The sequence below is a fragment of the Sinohyriopsis cumingii genome, chromosome 17 (assembly GCF_028554795.1).
Source record: "Sinohyriopsis cumingii isolate HCF-2022 chromosome 17, ASM2855479v2, whole genome shotgun sequence".
In the NCBI taxonomy this organism is placed as follows: domain Eukaryota; kingdom Metazoa; phylum Mollusca; class Bivalvia; order Unionida; family Unionidae; genus Sinohyriopsis; species Sinohyriopsis cumingii.
This window is the reverse complement of record NC_142977.1, coordinates 51,177,609-51,200,498: the sequence shown is the minus strand read 5'-3', so window position 1 is coordinate 51,200,498 and position 22,890 is coordinate 51,177,609. Positions and strand designations below refer to the sequence as shown.

Sequence of the window (22,890 nt, the reverse complement as noted above, 5' to 3'; positions counted from 1 at the left end):
GGAATGTGCTGAATTATAGAATTTGATTGACAATACAAATCTCCCTATATCTTAAGCTAGCAAGGAAGAGAATGAATTCCAACACAAAAGAGTATGTTACTCGCGTGGACGACCTTTTTGACATCCATGCATTTGAAAAATACACTGATTTATATAAATACATCATGAGAGCGAAATATGTCTTTTCAAAATATTCCATGGCTCTTATTGTAGAGTCAAAATAGAGCGAGGCTTTTACAAATATTCAAAGCAAAACTTGAAATGAGACATGATACTGAGAGGAAGGAGTCTTACAAACGGACATTCAGTGAGTTTTGAACACATAACAAACTGAGTATTTTCCACACACGTTCACGAAAAAGCTGCTCTCTAAATGTAAACTATTCCCGCATGTTCAAGTGTCGAGATCAGGAATAGTTAACGCGTTAAACAACACTGTGAAGTTTAGATTAGAAGAATCAATCATATAATAACCATATCTTTATCATTTCAATAATAAACACTAAACTGGTCTACTGTTCCCTATATTCTAATACATTGCTTCAGATACTGAGACTAAACAATCTGCAACAAAATCTGAGTAACTGATATTTATAATTGTATGACAAATCTCACCCAACAAGGTCACAAGCCTTAATACTTTTATGGTAAATCTGGGTCAATGATCTTCATGTATATCTTCAAGAATGTGTGGGCGGCTGATTCCCCCACATGCTCCACTAGTCGTTAACTAAATTATGAAGACATAAAACCCCAAAGCACTGGACTGGTGGTCACCAAAATTTATGAAAAACAAAACGTAAGCCACTGGCTTTCAAAATCCTTAGTGAAAAAATGCAGGGTCAGTGGTCTTCAAAATTCTATGACAAATCTAGGCAAGAGGTTTTCAATAGTTTATGAAATAACAGAACGGAAAATCCCCAGCCGTTAGTTGTCAAAAAGTTACGAAATTCTGAGCCACTTGCCCTCAACAAAACATAGCCAATGTGTGCAATAGGAACATAAAAACTCGACAAACGGGATCTTCTTTTCCTTATATCCTTGGTTCTTGACAATATCTTTCTGCAGTGAAGACTCCACCATTTCCTAACGAAAAACATTACCGAGTGGAACCGTCCATTGTTAACAGACACGGGCCTATGATTTATATGAATAGTTAGTCCACTAAGATAGCTAGGTGGTAAGGCTTATATTGCACTTGAAGTGTACTAGGGATCTAATATGTGTTCACTGGTAGCACCAATCCTTAAGGCTAATATATACAATATCAACGGTTCATACTTATCATGTTTCTTTTCTTTTGCTGAATGAAACATTTTATTGCCTATAGCCAGTTTTATCGCCTTTGCACAAAAATATTTCTTTATTTTCTGTCAAACTGTTAACGTGATTGAATTTTCCTTTAGGAAAATTGGTGGACATGAGAGCTTCTGGAAAAGATTCAGTGATAAAATAATAAATTCATGAAATAAAGAATACTTGACTCAGAAAACAGAGAACATATAGAAAGACGAAAAGAATCAAAGACAAACTTGAATGAGCTGAGGATTGCAGTAATGGGAGTTTAATTTTGATTTATTTTCTGTGTCATAGATAAAAGCTGTCCGTTACCGATGGAGGTTATTCGCTGTTTGACTCGGCAACTAATAATGTATGCCACAATAAGAGAAAAATAATTACCCCACAACAAACTCATATAAAACAAGCATAACTGATATGTATTATTTTTCTTTATTCACCACTGAGTTTTGATTTATATTCAAAATAGTTCCAACCCACCTGATTGCTGTAATTGACGTTGTGAGGTGGTATAAACGAACTTAGTGATACAACGTTTCTTTCCCTGAAAGAGGTTATATTTTTGCAGCGTTCACAAAAACCTTACCAAATAGTTTGAATCGTCAATAACATTATAGAAAACAAAGAAAGTTAAGACTCACTGCACATAAACTCTTTCACTTCAGAAGCATACTTCCACCGCTGTTGACCTAACAACAACTAATGTATTACGAACAATGACAGCATTTGAGGAATTAACCTGAAATATAACATACGATTTTGATTTCAGACTTACCCCCTAAATCTACAACCATGTATTTGGTTCCTGTTGGTGCTACAGCAAACTGAACCAACTTATCTCGACCACTCCAAGTGCTTACAGGAACGTACTGACAAAAATATGACGCAGCTTCCGGCTCAAGGGCAATCTCCAAATTGTCTGATTTTATATCTGCCTATAAGGAAAGAAGCAGAAACGTAAACTCCACTCGTTTATAAATAAAAAAAATCGCTCAACTTGCTGCTATTTGCCTAATAACCGAATGCAAGAGCAAGCGACCCTGAAATCTTGATAAGTCGGATGCTTTCTGTAGACCTTTCGTGCAATGTTTGTGGTTGTATGTGTAATGAAAACCATTGTTTCAATGTTTGAGCCATTTCCACAACAGCAATGGGTATTTATGTGAAGATGTTGTCTCTCAAAGCTGGACATAATATGTCTCTCAAAGCTGGACATAATATGATAAGTTACTGTTGTTTTAAAATAATATTGCTTTGTTTAGTTTTAGGTTTATCTTTGTAGATACCATTTAAGAATGTAAGCATCGTTTCCATCATCATTTATCTTATAGTACTATATGTCTATGTTTATTCTTTGAAGTACCAGCCATATTTGATTGCCAATTGGAGTCAGTTTTATCAGTTGGAAAGACATTCAAGCTAGGAAGCTTTTGCGAGAAACCAATTCTTTTGAGCGATTTTAAGGAGATAGTTCTTAAAGTTTGTCATATTCATAAACCTGCAGCTATATTTGATGAAAGACTTTTTAAGCTTTCATGTCAATTTTCTGTGGTGTGATCTTTAAAGAGTTATTCATAGGTCTAACTGATTTTCGTAACGGCAGCCATTTTAACAACGGCTTTAGGTATTATTCATACATATTTGAAAGACTTTGCCAGAAAGATTTTCATCAAATGTTTTGGAGAAAAAAGCGACATAACGGATTTCTATTTCAAACGATGCAGCTATCACTTATGCGAAGAAAGCCATTTATCCTACAATGTTTTCTTTGAAATTGAGTCAAATTTCGTTAAGCGGGTTTTGAAAAGCCGCCAAAGCGTTTTTCATCTTCGATATAATTTCTTAACATTTGAAATTTTTCTTTCCATAACGGTTCCTGTAAATTTTGGTACAACTCTGCCTATGAGGGGTCCCGAGTGGCCGAGTGGTTTAAAGCGCTCTCCGTTACGGATCACTGCCATCTCACCTCTGTCTGCGTGGGTTCGAGTCTCGAATTCAGCCAATGTGGGTATGTGAGAAAGCTTGCCAGTAGCTTCTCATGGGTCGGTGTTTCTTTCCGGGGTTTTCTCGGGTTCTTCCTCCACCATTAATACTGGCCGCCATGTATAGCCTATCTTGTGCTGAAAAATGGCGTTAAACCCTACAACAACAACAACAACAACAAGCCTATGACGTTTTAAAAAGACATTGCTTAAAGACCATTCTATATTTAGAAACGGCGACCAAATTTATGTAGCTGGGAATGCTTGCTATGCCATCATGCCTTTTCATAAATCTGGATACGTTCTTTTTAGAGCATTTTTACAAGTTGCTTTAAACATGTACATGTTTCATTATTAGCTGTCATATCTAATGGCGGGCCGGCAGCATTAATGCCCTTTACGTCAAGATGCCTTCTGTTAAACTGTGAAATTCTGCTCAGGGTTTTGAGAAGAAATCAATTTAAATCTTGTTGTCCTATATTTAGTATTATCTGTCCTATTTAAACGCGGATCGGAACATATTGTCCTTACTAGAAAGGTTGTTATGCCAGGATGTTATGTGCTAAATGTTAAAGAAAGAACAGTCAATGAACGCAGACAGACGGCTTACACTTTATGCAGGGCCATACTATGAAGCTTACTGAACCTAACCGCAAGGTAATTGGCAGCATATTTGCAACTAATATTATTATTATTTAACTGAAGGAAACCGACAACAAAAAAAGCATTAAAATCTACCTTAATAGCAGCCTCCCTCATAAATTGTTTGGCTGCATCGTTCCAGACGGCAGGAACAGTGAGAACCCAAAATATATTTTCCTCCACAACGTTTCTATCTCGTCCTTTCAAAAGATTTATAAGATGGATCTTCAAACATTTAATGGACAGAGCAAAAATGTCAAGGGCTAACATTTCCTTTCCTGTCTCATCTTGTAGCATGGATGATTTAGTTAGGCCCTGAAGAAAAGATTTCATGCAAAATTTTAAATCGATGAATTAATTATTGAAGATAACACTGGTCAACAGTGAAATCATTACTGACTTGAAAAGGCCCTAATCTGTAGTATTTTGGTGTGCCGAACACGAATATAACCATGAAAAATTTGTATTGGCTCTCGTTTTGAAGATATTCATATACCTCATTTTCTATGTTTCACTGTGTAAATTTCTCCAGTAGGACTGCAGCAACATCCGGAATAATGATGTAACATTGCATAATACCATCATGCTCACATCATCCACAGTTGATTGCATCATTTTCTGATGCAATGCAATACTAATGCCACGCGGCTGCTGAAGTAAGTTGACGTCAGCAGTGTACTATACATGTGTAGGCCTATTATACTAATGCCAGGCGGCTGCTGAAGCTGACGTAAGCAGTGTACTATATAAAGCCCAATCAGATAGGTTCAGCATTTAAAATATTTTAGACGTTGTGCGAGACAGTTCAAGCTACTGTTACATGAAACTTATTATTTTATCCATTTACGTACAATAAAGAACAGTAATGCCTCGAAAGTGTGTTAATACCGCGGACAATTTTTGCTATATTTGTGGGGAAGTGACATTTGCCAACCAGAAGAAAAGTATCAATTCTCAAGTGAAGAAGGCATATCATCTTTACTTCGGATGCAAGGTTGGTGACCAAGACAAGCCTTGGGCTCCGCATATATGCTGTGCTACATGTACAACACAGCTTTCACAGTGGTTGAATTGCAAAAGGTCATCAATGCCGTTTGCAGTCCCAATGGTGTGGAGAGAGCCAAGCAACCACCTAAATGACTGTTACTTCTGCTTGGTTCCTCCTCTTTCCGGCGGAATAACGCAGTGAAAGAAGTCAAGAATAGTCTACCCAAACATTCCGTCTGCATTGAGACCAGTTCCACATGGTGAGGGACTTCCTATTCCAGAACCTCCAGCAGAATATTCTCTTGATTCATCTGACGAAGACAAAGGTGAGTCGACCTGTTCTTCTCCTGGTCCATCAGCATGCAGTGATCCAGATTTTCACTGTGGTGCATCATCAACCCCACACAGAATAACACAGGAAGAACTAAATGACCTGATTCGTGATTTGGACTTATCAAAGAACAAGGCAGAATTGCTAGGATCAAGACTCCAACAATGGAATCTTCTAGAAGAAGATGTCACAATTACTGCATATCGAAAGCGCCACCAGCAATTGGAGCCTTTCTTCAGAAAGGAAAGTAATCTGATATTCTGTTCCGATATTGAGGGCCTCATGAATGCTTTAAAAATCACTCATGACCCACAAGAATGGAGACTATTTGTGGACTCTTCGAAACTGAGTCTCAAGGCTGTGCTTTTGCACAATGGAAACATTCTTCCATCTATTCCAGTAGCGTATGCTGTCCACATGAAAGAGACATACGATAACTTAAGGCAGCTACTGAATTCCATTGAGTATAACAAGTACAGCTGGCACCTCTGTGGTGATTTGAAGGTAGTTGCCCTTTTAATGGGACTGCAGCAAGGATATACAAAATACATGTGTTTCTTATGCGAGTGGGATAGCCGAGCAAGGGAAATGCACTACATGAGGAAGGAATGGACTCACAGGCAGAATGTAGCCATTGGAGAGAAGAATATCCAACACCCAGCTCTGGTTGAGGCTCAGAAAATCTTGCTACCACCCCTTCACATCAAACTAGGTTTGATGAAGAACTTCGTGAAAGCCATTGACCGGACTTTGCCAGCATTCCGATACCTGCATGAAAAATTCCCTCGACTCAGCGAAGCAAAGATTATAGAGGGAGTTTTTGTGGGTCCTCAGATTCGAGAGCTTTTCAAAGATGACCGGTTCAACAACTTGCTGGAAGGTGACGCGAAACAAGCATGGAATGCTTTTCGCCTAGTTTCTACAAACTTCCTCGGAAATGTTAGGGCAGAAAACTATAAGGAACTAGTAGAAGACATGTTGATGAAGTATAAGAAACTTGGCTGCAATATGTCTCTAAAGATTCACTTCCTTCATTCCCATTTGGATTTCTTTCCTAGCAACTGTGGTATTGTTAGTGATGAACACGGCGAACGTTTTCATCAAGATATCGCAACAATGGAACAAAGATACCAGGGAAAATGGTCCACTACAATGCTGGCTGACTACTGCTGGACACTCCTCAGAGATGCTCCCGAACAGCTGTACAAGAGACAGGCGAAGAAATCTAAGATGTAGTCAATGACTTGATTTTTTATAGGTAGGCTATTACAGTTGACCTTTTACTATTGGAATGCATTTCGTTATGTAAACATTAATTTCTTGCAGATTACAAAAAAACTAGAGCCAATTTTGCAATTTGACTGTCATATTCGTGTTCAGCACATAAAAATTGATAAGAATTGACTAATTTTATTTCAGTAACATGACTTTTGTAAAAATTTGTTGTCCAGTGTAACCACTGCGATAACTGGACGACTGTGCCTTTTGTTTTAGTATTTACCCTATTGGTTTTCGTAATTTCTTTTAGAGAATGATTTCGTTTACATAAAGATAAAATTAAACTTGTTATATGCTGAATTCGATGGATCAGTGAAAATACGTTTCATTTCTAATTTCTCAGAAACGAATTATATCAAATATCAGTTTTATAAGATTTGTTGTCATAGTTTTAACATCGTACAAGTTTCCTACAAATACCGGCATGATGTCTTCTATTTTGTACTTAATAATACTTTTAAAAAATCAGTATAATTGAAATTGATAACGAAACACGAGCGAAGTGGCATCAATGCCTTAGAAATATCAACTCTTGAATTCTAATTTTACCACTAATAAACAAAATCAGAAATATTTCCATGTTAATTTTTTCTCCTAAATCCCCCTTCTGTTACTAACATATGCAAGTAATAACGAAATCCAATTTGTATTTAGACATCAAGGAATATTAGAAACAATAATGCCAAACATTAAGTTCTGAATCAAAACAAGTAGATTTCAAATGTATTCAGAACAACAAAAAAGAACCTCTACATTAATCATGCAAATAATTTTACGGACTTGACTCATTTTTATACCTGTTCCTATTACCTATTCAGCATCGTTTGCTTCCTACTCCTCAATTCTAACAGAACAGAGATATTGGTCATGGATAAATGAAGGTTTGAACTGAAATGTACCTATATCTGGCTTGACAACATGACAACATGTATATATATATATATATATATATATATATATATATATATATATATATATATATATATATATATATATATATATATATATATATATATATATATATATATATATATATATATATATATATATTTCTGATTATATTATGTTCGGTTATATTGTGCACCGATTGCATGCCCTAAACATGTTATTACAATATCTTTATTTGCGACGTTTATTCTGCATCTAGCAGTATGGCTCACTAGACGAAAATACAATACTGGCTATATGGTGTTGTGTGAAAGCGCTAATGCATACAAAACTCAAGGAAGATGATGCCTACTGAGCAAGCGTAGAAATATAGTGTCATAAGATAAATTATAGAGAACACAATTCTTTAGATGTATAAAAAGATCAATATAAAGTATACAATCCTTAAAAATCGGTGTCAATTGTTTTAATATAAACCACATTCACTGAAAAAGCCCAACATTTTATATGGTGGTACATCAAAATATTATTCTAAACAACGGCACACGGAAACCGCTGCAGTTGTTTTTTATATCATGACCAGGTGATATGGCATTTATGTTATGATAATTTAGCTTAATTAATCATTTTCTAGTCGAAATTAAGAACCCGCTTCTTTTCAAACATTATTATCTTTTGTGAATGGTGTTACATGAAGTAGGATTGCAACTGCATAAAACAGAGCACGACTGCTCATTTAGTGGAAAATAGACCTGTCCATCCTGAAGTTGCATCTTGAATCTTCGGAAGAAGTAGTACTTATGATTCTTTTTTTTAAAACAAAGTTCCATATATCTTTCTTCAGCCTCAAAGCCGAAAGCACATTCATCTGGTTCTCTCTTTTCGTCCAACAAAAGGCAGGTTGGCGTTTTCGAAGAGATGAGATTCTTTCTGCCACTGTTCCAAGCTTGTGGTGAATCTATCTTTATTCGATCCTTTTTAAAGTCTTCGTAGAACTGGAAGGCATAGCCAGAATATGATGTTCCGAAATCTATGGCAACAATAAGTTCATTCTTTCGCACTTTTTCCTCGTAAGCCATCCTTAAAGAATCAAGGAATATTTATTAATAGCTCATTGGTTTTAATCTATAATACAAAGAATGTTTAGGTTTAAAGAAACATCTGACACACTAAATGTTATAATTCGTTTATATATCTCAGAGCATCGTATTGTACCGTAACTTACTGATAGACGAACTGCGTTACTGAAGTTTATCGACTTCCGTTGTCCTCAGTAATGATCACGTCATTGCCACCAAGAAGTTCATGATTATGAATCTAGTAACGAATGTACAAGTTAGATTAACAAGCTGAAGCCTACACAATCGAACCAATGTCTAGCACAGATCCTGTAACTGGAGTATTTCCTTTCAGCGTGCTATCAAATCTTTGATTGGCACCAATCGCATTCAGGAAAGGGCTCTTCACAGTTGTTCCTGATGTATCTGATAATAACCTCTAGAGCAATTCTAACATAAGAGCTACAGATTTGGTCATCTCAATAAAATATATATAAGAGAACCAATAATTGTGAAAGAACTACTTACAACGGATATTGCAATGACAGGTAGCATTAGTAGAATGGTAGCAGTAATATATGGTGTTATTAAAACATCAAAAGCAGTAGAAAAAGTAGTAGTGAGTAGTAGAGTGAGACGAGATAGATCCAAACGGAACTGCCATATTAAACATGGTTATACGAACATAGAGCAAAACTAGTTTTAATTATGGGATTGGCACTCGGGACCCAAATATGGAGTTAGCACAGGAATGGTAGTCTGGACCAAAACGAGAGTTTAATATGAGAAAGTTACTATGGACCCAAAAAACAACTTAGCATGGGAATGACAATCTGGACCTGCACATGGATTTAACATGGGAATGCAACTTGCGCCTCAATATGAAATCCCATTTTGAACAGGGTAAATATTTGATGGACCCAAACAGATATTTAACAAGAGAATGAGTGTCTAGACCCAAGCTGGAATGTAACATGGAGAACAACATTCTTGTGCATCAGACATATTAAAATGAAAAGGGGCACAACTTCAATTTTATTTTCACAGGATAGTCTGTAACAGACTAACATGTTGCGTATGTTACGCTGGGAAGTGAGTTTGCACATCTACCTCTATCTGTAATGTCCCTACCATCCCCTACCTTCCTAGTTTAAACTAAACTAACATCCTATTTAAACAGGGTAAGATATTAAATAAAGGGAACAAAATCGAATTTAAATCCCTTATTATGAAAATTCTCCCCAGTCCCATTAGCACTCTAGGATCCCATTTTAAATTAAGTAGAAGCGCTACCCCTTTCAATAATGTATCCATCCTCCTTTTCAAAGAACAACTACGGTAACCTTTGATCTTCTAATATTCCAGAGAATCATGCCAGTGGAGTGAAAGAAACAATGAAAGATAGTCGACGTTTGTTTTATAATATTTACGGCGTTAGCGGACGTGGGGAAAGTAACATTAGATTACACTTGTTAGGAGTTTCTGATGACAAGGGTGAATCGTGTATTAGAATATTCATACGTTGTATCTCTTACCATGGATGGGGAGGGATTTTCAGACATTTTAGCAATCCTAAATTATATAATTCTTACCGGCAGCTAGTTATATTTTTCTCATTTTGCAAAAGATGGCATATTTTTATTTATCAATTTCTAAAACTTTGTGTTATATCGAAACATTGTCGAATGATCGCAGTTATTCTGTGAATCTGCATTGACCATATCTCTGGCTGGCAAAGGCGTGTTCCAGAATACTGCAATTGTACAACCACTGATGGCCTCTACATTTTGGTTTTTCGCAAGGCTTTGAGTGAACATTTGTCACGTTTATTGCCGCCGCCGTCTGAACGCAGATAAATCAAAATCAGGTCATAAATTGTTACATTGTTTAATAACTAATTGGGAATGCGTAATTCTAACTTTCTCCCACAAGTTACGTCATTTTTTACAAAACCTGTGCATTGAAGATACACGGTAAAAATCATTACGGATCATGCCCCATTTGTTTTGCCTTTGATTTAAAATACTCTCTCTCTCTCTCTCTCTCTCTCTCTCTCTCTCATGGTCTGTTCCCAAGCTAAGACTGCTGACTTTCACAGACCAAAAATAAACTCTAGATTTCACATAATTGGAGCAAAAGTACCCTATGAAGTGTCATACAGACTGAAAAATAAAAATTAAAAGCAAAAAAACATATGCAACGATTTCCATAACCAGAGAAGTGAGCGACCTAGATTTAAGAAACAAAATAGTATGCACAAGACTTTCAAAAAGAAAGTTAAATGGTAGAAAGTCCATGTTGTCTTACACTGAAGAACAATTTCATATTTCAGAAGAAAAAAAGTTTAGTTTTACTGTTGCAGTAGCATAGGTCTAGTGAAGAACCGACATTTACTGTTTCCTTGTCACACTTATTAGTGGAAAGAGCTGACTTTTACTTTTGCGGTAGATAAAGTTTAGTGAACAACTGACTTTGACTGTCACAGTAGCCCAACGTTAGTTAAACAACTGACTACAATATAGTGCCACAAGAAGAGTAATATGGTAAAATAAAGTATACCAAAAAGGTTTATTACCAATGAGCGATAAAGTACAAAAGAAAACATCGATAATATGGTTTAAATATCTGAAGGTTCCCGATCAACAGGCGATGTAAACGGTGGCTATTAAGGGTAGTTAGATAATTAAACATACATTTACGTGATTAACAGTACATATGTTTGTTATAAATACTCGAAGGATTGCACACAAGCTATACTTTGGAACAAATGTTCAATTCATTCATGAAATCTAAAATCCAAGTCACATTTACTGTATCAGAAAGTTCCGTCATTTGATGAACAATGTAGTAGCGATCGGTATGGCAGTGAGCTTTCCAGCTTCATATTGTGTAGTAACTGAAGTACTTATATTGAATCGGGGAAGATGATAGAGTTTGAAATACGCTTGGTTTCGAGATAGTTCAGGGCAATGTCTATTGCCCTATTTTCGGCTGCAAATATCGATGCACCGTCTGGCAAGCGAATAGGTGTAGTGTACTGTCCACTAATGAAGCCTTTTTCTCATCCTTTGAGCCGTCAGTGTAAATTCTTGTGTAGTTCTTGAATTTAGAGAGAATGTCCTCATAAGAGTTAAAAAGCTGTAAGGATTTATTTCGGATTTTTTTTCCTTCAAGCAGCGTAAAAAGTACATTGGGTTGTCTAAGTAATCAAGGGGGATGTTAAGGAAGCAGAAGACTTCTGGATTTTTGAAAGGTCAATGTTTGTAAAATGAACGCTGAACGATATTCTAATGCCAAAGGCATGTATGGCATTTGATTTGTTTTATTGTCAGCTTTGTCTCTTGGTTGGACAAAAGACGCAAACGTAGGCTTCACAGGGTAGGATCTTAATTTGAGTGCATATTGTACGGATAATGTTTGTGTGCGGTGTGATGGACCAAAGATTTTAACATGGCGATGGTCCTAAATGATTTCAGATTTATATCGCTTGGTATTGAATTGCGTGAAGCATCTTTAACTATGACTTTGTGGCTGAACCATAAATGACACAACTATAATCCAACTGGGATCGAATAAAAGTTAAGAACGACTTTTCTACAAGCACACCGGTCAATGTGCGCCACTACTTTGAGTAAACCGATAGTTTTCAAGCCTTTAGGTTTCATGTTCTTTATGTGTGGAATGAAGGTGAGTTTTCCGTCGAAGACAATACCTAAAAACTGTGCTTCCTCAACAATTGGTATAGGTGTTCCGTCCAGGGTGAGTTTAGAATCATTATATTGTCTTCGTAGCTGGCAGAAATGCATGCATACCATTTTTGATCTGTGAATATGAGACTATTGACAGTGGCACAAGTATGAATCTTGTGTATATTATGTTGCAATTGTCTTCAATTGTATGTATGTGTTTCGCTCAAAAGCATATTAGGACATTCTCGACATATGGGAGAATCCACGCCAATACCCAAACATTTAGTAATGATATCAGTTTTGATGTTGGAAGGTGTAAGTGATAAAACACTGCCCTGGGGCACACCCATCTCTAGTTCGTACGTGTCAGAGAGCGTAGAACCTACTAGTACCTTTAATGCTCTTTTTGAGTGAAAATTCGATATAAAAGTGGGTAGACAGCCTTTTAGATCTAGATCGTACAGGTCATTCATTATCCATACTTCCATGTTGTATGATAGGCCTCTTTCGAGTCGAAGATTACAGCGAATAAATTTCCTTTCTTGATAAATGCAATGCGAATAAACGTTTCAAGTGTATTCAGCCTAGCGTTGGTACTATGGCAATATCGGAAGTCACATTGGAAAGGAGATATTAAATTTTTAGTTTTCAAACACCACACTAGTCTTGCATTGATCATTCGTTCTATCGTTATACACACACATCTCATCAAAGCAATGGAATCGTTATTCGTAAGATCTGTTCTATCCTGGTTTAGAACAGGTATTACCGTAGCCTCTTTCCAAAGTTTTGGTATTATCAGTGGTCCGTAAGTCAGTGAAAATTTCCAAAAGAGAGCTTAATTATGGCTCTAGTAGGTGTTTCAAAAACTGGTAAAGTACTTCGTCAGGCCCAGCGGATGTATCACATGCCTTTTTCAAACCTTAAAATTACAGATATGACAACGGTTGATGATAACTTTCTGAATTATTTATGTGAATTTTAAATATCTTCTCTTTTGACTTCACAGCCTTCACATTATTAGATGATGATGTTTTTTTAGACAAATTAGCAGGAAGTATATTTACTATATTATATTTGGAGTTGAAACCTTTACTGTTAATTTGAGATATCGGAAAGAGTCTAACTTTCCCTTACCATTTATTTTACGGATCATAACCCCTACTTTCTTCATAGCAGAGTGAGAGTTTAAAACTGAAACCTTTATTCCGTAATGCTTTCTAACATTCTTTAATCGTGTGGTGGACTTTAGCTCGGACTTACTTAAATTTTCGAGCGGCTGCAGAGGCAAACCCTGTCGAGTGTTTGTCTTTGATGCAGTATAGTTTTCCAATATAAAAAGTTCTAGGTTATGAATATTATCTAAAGTACAGATGTTCACCGAGAAAGACAAATCCCACACAGTAGAGTATGTTCACCGAGAAAGACAAATCCCACACAGAACAAATATGATATACCCTCCAAATGTTAAAGTATTACGAATGTGACTTCATCAGCAATTGATGTGCCACCAAATTACACTTTATAAATTTACAGTTTAGAAGATCACATTCAGCATCTACTACTGCAATTGTATGAACACTTTGTACAGATTCTAGTGAAAGGCAGAATAAAGAAATTCATCAGAAATGGCTTTTAATTTTCAATGAATGGGATCTGAATGCTGTAAAAATATTGATTACTTTGAATATGTTCGAATATTCAGAGCGTGATAACTACGAATAAGTTATAAGACTCCACTAGGCACGATTTGCATCATCAGTGTTAGACCAAATTCCATGGGAGGAAATCAATGTCAGCATTCAAAAGTTGGATTTCCATAACAAAGGTGATTCCACCAGATGATACTCTACCTTTGAATTTTGGACGACCTTCATGTGAATGTAAGATTCTTCATTTCTTGGATTCTGCAGTTTTGTTGTGACATATGTATTAACAGTACATGGAAAAACACATATGACAAGGAAAGAAAGAAAATGTGAACTTTGTTTCTTTAGAGACATAAATATATTACACAGCGAAAGGAAAACACGAAGAATACCTCTAGTATATAGTGACCCCTACTTAAACGAACATATCTAGGCGGTTTCAATCTGTGAAGCTGTAGAAGCGACAACAGAGGTCACTTCTTGTCATGGATTTAATAGGAGTCATTCAAAAATACACTTTAAGAAGCATTCTTGGGAAACTCCAGGCCAATCCTCTTGAGGTAAAAGTCAAAATACTTTGTTATGACTATCAAGACATACGATTTTCGGTTCCAAAATGTTCACAAAGTCAACGAAAAGGAACCTATCATACAAGATAAAAGATTCACAAATATACAGATACCTGTACCATTGTCAATAAAAAATACATTGGTCAAGAAAGTGTCCCACACAGTGACAAATCCGGAAAGCAGAAGAAATGAAGAAGAAACAGGAGAGGAACGATTGCACCAAGCAATTTAAATTCATACAAACAGAAGAGCCCATTATCATGAAAAATTCGAGAAAAGAAAGAAAATAAAAACGAACAGATGACGAAGAGTTTTGAATATACCACAAAGTAAGTGTTCCTTTGTTCTGATTTGTCTGTTTAATTTGGATAAGATATGTAAACACACACAGACGCGTATTTCTTAATATATATCTCTCTCATTCATAATGACTTTTGTCATAACATGTTTTTGTGAACTTGTTCTTCTAATCTAATAAAATATTTAGCTAACTTCAAGCTGATTGAAGAAACAAACATAACATTTTACTTTCTTTTTCACTCTTTGGCTTGGCACACACAAAAATGTTATCCAATGAATTAAAAAACGAATTTACATTACATGTGACGCTTCCAGTCGCTAGTTATCCATGCCATTAGACATACGGATTCAAGGCGTAATGTTAACGTCACGTTAGATTTTGCACCTACATATAAATGCTGAACCTAAAGCGTAATGCTTTACATGTATTTATGATCCATCACACTCAGTACACACATGCCCTACTCACAACCCAGAGACATGATTCAAATGAAAAACAAAGTATTATGTCGTTATTTAGTATGGAACGTAATTAAGAACGAAAGGTATACTCAAGCTCTTAAACGACAGAGACTCAACAAACCAAAGATTATACCTACGCAGCAGCATTGGGGACGTAAGTGGGTTTAGACCACTTTCATCGTCTTATTACACTGGTCTACAGTCGTCTGCTTCAGAGATAAAATGTGCTATTTATTATAGATTTTGATGTAGTGAATACAAATATGACAATTAAAACAAATGATTGGCTACTGTTTCCAAGATATGTAAGTTTTTACATTTTACGTCAATGTATATTGTGTAGATACTAGTTTTATTATAAATTGTAAACTTATGTCTTTTCATGTGTTTATGGTTGCTTTACATGATAATATTTCAAATGTCTTGTTTATGTAACATTTAAACAACAGCAAAAGGGTTATATAAATAAAATGTATTATGAAGCAAAAGGCAAAAAATAATATGTAGATACAAGTACATAGTTTAGTCCTTATTCAATGTCTGCTCTGCACTTCTTGCCTAGTCTCTTGTATTCATTAAATAGAGTATCTCTTGTCACCATCCAGCAATAGTCTGCAAGCATTGATAGGCTCGATTTTCCCTGATAGAGTTTCTCCATTGTTGCAATGTCCTGGTGAAATCGCTCGCCGTGCTCTTCTTTCACTGTTCCACAGTTCGGTGGAAAAGTTCGAGATGAGAGTGAAAAACATGTATCTTCAGTGACATGTTGCAAGAAAGGCCTTTGTATTCCTTGAGGAGGTTTTCCACCAACTCCCTGTAGTTACCTGCCTTGTTGTCTCCGAGAAAAAGTTTTGCCACTAACTTGAATACTTTCCATGCCGTCTTTTCTTTGCCACGCAGTGCGCGGTCAAATGCATCATCTCGAAGAAGTTCAAGAATCTGTATACCAACAAAGACACGTTCCTTTACCTTAGCTTCACTTACCCTTGGAAAATTTCCAAGGAGATACTTGAAAGCTGTTTTTGTTATGTACATGGCCTTGACAACGTTCTTCATCAGACCCAGCATGATGTGCAAGGGTTATAACATAATATTTTCCTCCCAGGCTCCAATGACTGTCGAAGTGGCAATCTCTCATGATTTAGTAGTAATCTCTTGCACGACTATCCCATTCGCAGAGAAAAAAAGCATTATTTTATGTATCCAGACTGCAGACCAAGAAAGAGAGCAAGAACCTTTAAATCGCCACAAAGCTGCCACTGATTTTGGTAACAGTTTATGCACCTAAAACGTTGTTAATTTTTTCATATATTTCCTTGATATGGACTGCATGACCAACTGGAATTGATGGCAAAACTTTGCCATTATGCAGTAAATGATTTAAGCCTCGTTTTCGATGAATCATTGAACAGTTTCCACTCATCTGGATCTATCATGAACGACGTTGAGGGCTGCCATAACACTATCGATGTTGTTACAGGCTACACGATCACCTTCGATGAAGAAGAATGGAACAAGATCTTTTTGACAGTCAAGGAACATGGAACAGTTAACATCACCTACCAGACGTTTCCAATGTTGTAGTCTGGAGCCCACGAACTCTGCCTTACTCTTGGATATTTCAAACTTCCTGACAAGATCATAGAGTTTACCATGTATTATGAGGTGTGGTTCAGAGGAGGAGGATGGGGAAAATATGGGTCATGTGACATTGATGATTCAAGACTAGAAGTTTCATCTTTTCCCTCTTATTCGTCTGATGCAAGTGAGAATGATTCTGGTGCATCAGGAACCGGCAGTCCTTCTCCATGCGGTACTCGGCGTATAGCTAATGGAATGTTTGGATAATGCACAGTCCACTTTTTCTTCTCTGACACACCTTGTTCATTAGAGTGATGTAAGCATAGTTATGATTTCATCATCAATGACGTATAGGAATAAAATGATGCAATTCATATCATCTATGACCCAATACCAGCTTCATATTACATCATTCATTGTTTTGCCTAAAAAGCAATTACTATCCAAACCCAGTCATAAATTTATTCATATATCCAGTCAACGATTTATTTTAGTCTTTTCTGGTTTAAATTGAGATCCCTTCCCTTTATAACTCACGTATCCTCCGCCATTCCCATGCCAAGGGTCTTATTTAATGACCCAGTATCATATCTTTAAAACTAAACCCAAACAACAATTGTAAGCATCATTTTCTTTCTCAGTGACCCAGAATTAATAAAGTTTGACTGCATTTATTTCAGAAGCATTTCGGCTGTAAACCAGTGTTATAAAAAAACATTCACATTAGAAAATATAGAAATAAAAAAGTTACCATGCAATTAAATAAATGAGCGTGTTTTAATCATGTGGGATTTGGAAAATCACGTACCCCTAAATTTATAAAAATGAAAAGAGGCTATTAGAGTAATTAATGATTGAAAAGACCTGGGCTTAGATGTCAATCGTTTAGTCACAAATCCGCAGATTTTATTTTCAGGGAAAAATCTTTTCATGAATGGATTGGTAGCATAATGTAATCTTGAACGACACATTCAACTTTTTCTTAGTGGCCCGTAACGAAGCATTGGGTTCCTCTTACTCGTACGTGGAAAGTGAATGCTAGTTATGTTTGATATGTACAAAGAAATGTATCAAAAATGACAAAGATTGAATATTTGTTATTCTTATGGATTACCTCCCTTTGAACACGATATCGTCGGCTTTATGATCAAAAACACGTGCGATTACAAGAATAATACAGCCTTGGACTCCTATTAGAACATATACCGACGCAAAAAATAACCCACTCCCGGATCACAACCAACTATGACCTTAAACAAAAACATATGATCTCCAGCTATCGACAGAGAAAGTTGTAATTACTGCCTGCGTTAACTATGGTTTCGTCTTTAATTAACTAACTACTGATGTATCTTACATTTCAATGAATTAAAACTATGCTAGCATGTTATTTTTGTGCGAACTTAATATGCTTAGCAAACCAGGATTTTAAAATGGACCCAATTTAATCCTCAGGGATTTTTTAAAAATATCAAATTTCCTATTGATGTGATTTAAGGGGGCCCGTATTCTTGAATTTTCATTTTAATTTATGGGGAAATATACCCAAAATGAAAATATCCTGGTTTTATTTTTCAAAGTATGAAAAAAATATTCACAAATATTCTAACGTCACAAAATTTTGTAATGAAATCTCTCGGTCACGCACACACATACAGCACACAGACGCCCACCAGTTCCATGTTAAATTTTCTGTACTTTGACATATCAACATTTTATAATTCCCTAGAATCACGCAAGATTAAAAATAACGATAGTTATAATAATACTAATACTAATAATACTAATTATAATAATAGGTTACTGCATTTGCACGGGAAAATATGAACGAGTTTTTCGGATGTAAATACTGCACGACCTTGAGAGTGAAGTATATCCATCCGACAAAACGAGTTCATATTTTCCCATGCAAATACAGTAACCTTTTTATTATATGCTCATTTTCTTATTCTACCTAATGATTAACTATATTAACAAAATACACTACAAGAAACAAAGTAACTGAATGCATGGCCTATTCCAAACTAAATACAGAAGCGCAGATTCACCATTACACAACAACAACATTATTACTGCGCACATAACTCCGCCCAGATAAATTTGAACTTAGTCGCGCGCTCGACATAACTTTCGAAAGAAAATGGCGTGTCTTGTTTAAATCGAAATTTGGAGTCATATTGTGAATGAATGCGCATTGCAACAACTTTTCCATTTGATCGGGAATGAATAGATTTTGGTATTTGTTTCGATTCTACGAAATTTCGTGATTATGCACTGGATTTATATGTCACTATTCGACATGAAATATATAGGATAGAAGAAGCGAAGGAGAAGCGTGTTGACATCTGCAAATGTGTTTCTGTTTCTGTCATTGAATATTGAAATTATAATGTGGGGAAAATATTAAGTCTTTCAATTGTAATTATCAAAAAGACGCTATGGAATTTAATGCTTATTTCATTTTGAGTGCAGTAAGGAGGATTTAATTGCACTTATATTCGAAATTACAGTACAGTTTCGAAATGTGTAATCAAGATTGAGAACTTTTGACATGGCTCGTGTAATTCGGATTTGCAGAACTAAGAAAGTACATTTTGAGGAAATTCACGATATTAGACTGTAAGTATACTTTTTTGCCATTCTTATTAACAGCTGAAGAAGACAGTTTATGCCTTGTCACTTGTATGTTATTTGTAAGGACCCTTTCTGACGTCTACTATATAGCTAGCCTAAATCCGAAACATTCTATCAGCAAGTTAACGCAGAATGTGCCAAAGCAGCTGGTATGTGGCAGTCCACGAAATATCTGCTTTACTTCATTCAGAAACAAATTTAGTCAACCAAAACGTAAAGCGCCTACTGCGCGAGTGTACCTGATGTGCTTACAAATCAAAATTGCTGGCGTCTGCGTCCATTGTTTGTTTACAAAAGAAAGTAGTTTCTTTATGCACATGAATGCAGTATGAAGGTGTGCAATATCGTAAAATGCTGAACGATTCTGACAATGTAAAGTTAACCGAGAAACAAATGAGCATATAAAAATAATAATAATAATAATAATAACAATAACGATGACGATGATGGCGACTTTTTTTCTGTTAAGTAAGCCTCTCTCTCTCTCTCTCTCTCTCTCTCTCTCGTGAGTATGCTAGATAGAAGGCTATAATACTTTTGTTTCTTGTTTTTCAAACAAACTTGACCTCCCAAAACGTAATACATTTGTATGTTTCTTAATGGCGTACATTTCACTGATAACATGGAACTGAGTTCGGCTATGGTTTGTGTATGTAAAAACTTTTAGCCCATTATATTTTCCATTGCGTGTCTTTCAAATCTAAGGCAAAACAAAATCGACATAAGCGTCATATTTTGTCTTCAATGCTCAGGTTTTGTAACAATTTACCTAACTTGGGGAAAAAACGTCAGACCATGGGTTCTAAATACATGTCAACATTTTCTGACTTGATTTGATTCATTTGCTTCTACACGGCGACAGAAATATACGTGGTAACCGTCTATTTCAAGCGTTGGGAAAATCCAGAATTTAGAGCCCCTGCCAGAGATTGTAATGTTGTAATATTTCGGGCCAACGCCTTTGCAGGACAAAGTTATAAGCAATACAGACTCACAAAACAATATAGCATCGTTACAACGCTAGCTTTTAGAAACTGATAAATGAAACGCTGTATCATCATGGATAAATAAATAACACAACTGTCTGCCAGAATGATCAATACTATTTAGGACTGCTAAAATTTCATGTACCCCCACCTCCTTGAGCGTCCTATGAGGTTTATAAAAAATAAAACCCAATGAACATTCGTACATATGATTTACTCATACAAAGGGTAACCTAATGCGAATTTCTTCTTGTCAAAATAGTATGGTGGCCTACCTTTATTTCTTCTTCTTTCTCTCCACTGGTAACGTAGGGATTGTGAGAATAGCAAAAGGAATGGTAGTTTTGCTTTACAAGAAAAGGCAGCGTGGGTGGGGACAACATACAAGAGGTAGAGATCTTACTTGGGGACTATGGAAGTTATTTTTTTAAAGAAGTGGAATTCTAACTCTTATGCGATTTTACATTCTACCCTGTATGAGTGGATGTTGTTTTATTTTGTTGTTATTTTTGGGGGGATGTTTTGTTTTCGTTTTTGCTTTTTTAAATAGGATTGTCGGAGAAGGTAGGAATGATGATAGAGGCGGGGGCAGAGACTTTTTACTTTATTTATAAGGGGAATAACATAGTGGTTATGTCCTTGGGAGTTAGTTTTATTTGAAAGGGGTTTAAAATGTATTTGTATACTCTTTGTTTTACATCCTACCTGAAATAGGAGAGGTGGGCAGGCATAGGTGATTTTACTGTACTTATAAGGTGGATCATATGGTCATAGGGGACTTAGAAATTAGCTTGATCGATAAAGGATTTAAATTATATTTTATATACCGTCTTTAACATCCTGCGCTGTCCAGAGGTGATGAGTGGGTGCTGGTCCTCCGAACACATGTTGGGAAGTTAGAGGGGAGAGTAGTTGTACTTTATTTATACGGGCATCTTAGTGTGGCTTGAGAGATATGGAAGTTAGTTTTGCATATAAGGGATTTTAATTATTTTTCCTAACTCTTCTTTTATATCACTTGTTTAAACTAACTAATTACCTTTGTCTATCTTGTCTATTCTTGTTACAATTTACAAAGACTGTTAACATCCCCCGTTGATCGGGAATCCTCATATATCTCCACCATATCGTCATTGTGTTTCGCTTTTTCAATACTTTTATCCTTCTTTTATTAGTAAACCTTTTCAATAATTATTTTCCTTTCATACACTTCCTTTGTGGTGCTGTATAGACTTACAGTACTGGTGCGCCGTAAACTTCACAAACACCATCACAACCATCCTAACGGAGATATGGAAGTTATACGGGAATGGGAGTTTTACTTCTTATTTAATGGGGATAAATGGGTGGGAGTAGTTAGATTTTAATGGGGATCAGAGGGTGGGTGTCGCTAAGGTAGTTTTACGATAATAGATTTAAATTCTCTTTTATACCTCTTCGTTAGTTTCCTATGATATGGTATCAGTAAAAAAAACTGAATTTCTGTCATTCCAAAAGGCATTTTAAATAGGTGTAATTTTATCATTACATTTCGTGTTATAGACAAGCGAACTCGCATGTGATACATTTATAATAGTTTCACGTCTAACATGTTACACTATTACAGACTAGTCATCATGTGGAGGGGAAAACAATGCATTGTTTGTCTATATACATTTTAACATGTCATATGCCACACTGCCATTCCCATGTTAAATTCCCATTTGGGTCCAGAATACCATTCCCAAGATCCAATTGCGTTTCGGTCCAAAGTGCCATTTCTATGCTAAATTCCCCGTTTGAGGCTATATAGGTTTTGCCTGCTGAACATGCAAATCCCATTGGAGCCTCAAGTATCATTCCTATGCTAAATTCTGCTGGGTCCAGAGAGTCATTCGCATACAAACTTATCCTTTCGGTCAATAAACGTTTTACCATATTTAACACGGAAGTCTCGTGCGGGTCTATTTCACCACACTCTACGTTTGACGTGTCAAATTACATAGGAGAACAATAATTTACATTGAATATCTATTTGCCTCTTTACTTCTTCACAATAGTGAATAATTCATAAACTAGTTTCTACCTACCTCGTCAATGTGTGGAATGCTCTACAGGTATCTGTTTATGTGATAATATTCATAGTTCCAACCTATACATAGAAATGAAAAAAAAATCACTATCTACGCAAAATTCCACATGATCTGTATCAATAAATTTTAAAGACTGTCATATATATGCATACATGTTCTGACCTAAATAGATATGGCAGCAAAGAAAAAGACTTTGTACCGCATTTGTATACAATGTGACAAATCATTTTACATCAATCTGAATTAGTTGTATACCAACAGCAAAGATACGGTGGGGAGGGGGTATGTGTATGCAATCAAAACTGAAATGAATGACATACTTGAAAATATAATCTTTATTGAAGGTACGACAATTGCATATATATATATATATATATATATATATATATATATATATATATATATATATATATATATATATATATATATATATATATATAATGCACTCAATGTATATCAGTGTGGGATGAAGAATGGCACTTC

At 35.8% G+C, this 22,890-nt stretch overlaps 1 protein-coding gene across 8 annotated transcripts in view; it reads right to left on the bottom strand.

Moving 5' to 3' along the window:
* Nucleotides 1–22,890, bottom strand: part of LOC149778685 (heat shock 70 kDa protein 12B-like) — a 53,128-nt gene that overhangs the window by 3,122 nt on the left and 27,116 nt on the right. For 6 of the 8 annotated variants that reach the window (XM_089939498.1, XM_089939497.1, XM_089939496.1 and 3 more), the window contains 4 exons: nucleotides 22,405–22,466; nucleotides 8,160–8,487; nucleotides 4,020–4,238; nucleotides 2,075–2,234 (listed from right to left, as the gene is read on the bottom strand). In XM_089939498.1, the coding sequence (XP_089795624.1) occupies nucleotides 2,075–2,234; nucleotides 4,020–4,238; nucleotides 8,160–8,486 (706 nt within the window). In that variant the 5' untranslated portion in view covers nucleotide 8,487; nucleotides 22,405–22,466. The remainder of the gene's footprint in view (nucleotides 1–2,074; nucleotides 2,235–4,019; nucleotides 4,239–8,159; nucleotides 8,488–22,404; nucleotides 22,467–22,890) is intronic. The other 2 variants (XM_089939502.1, XM_089939499.1) reach the window with 1 other exon arrangement.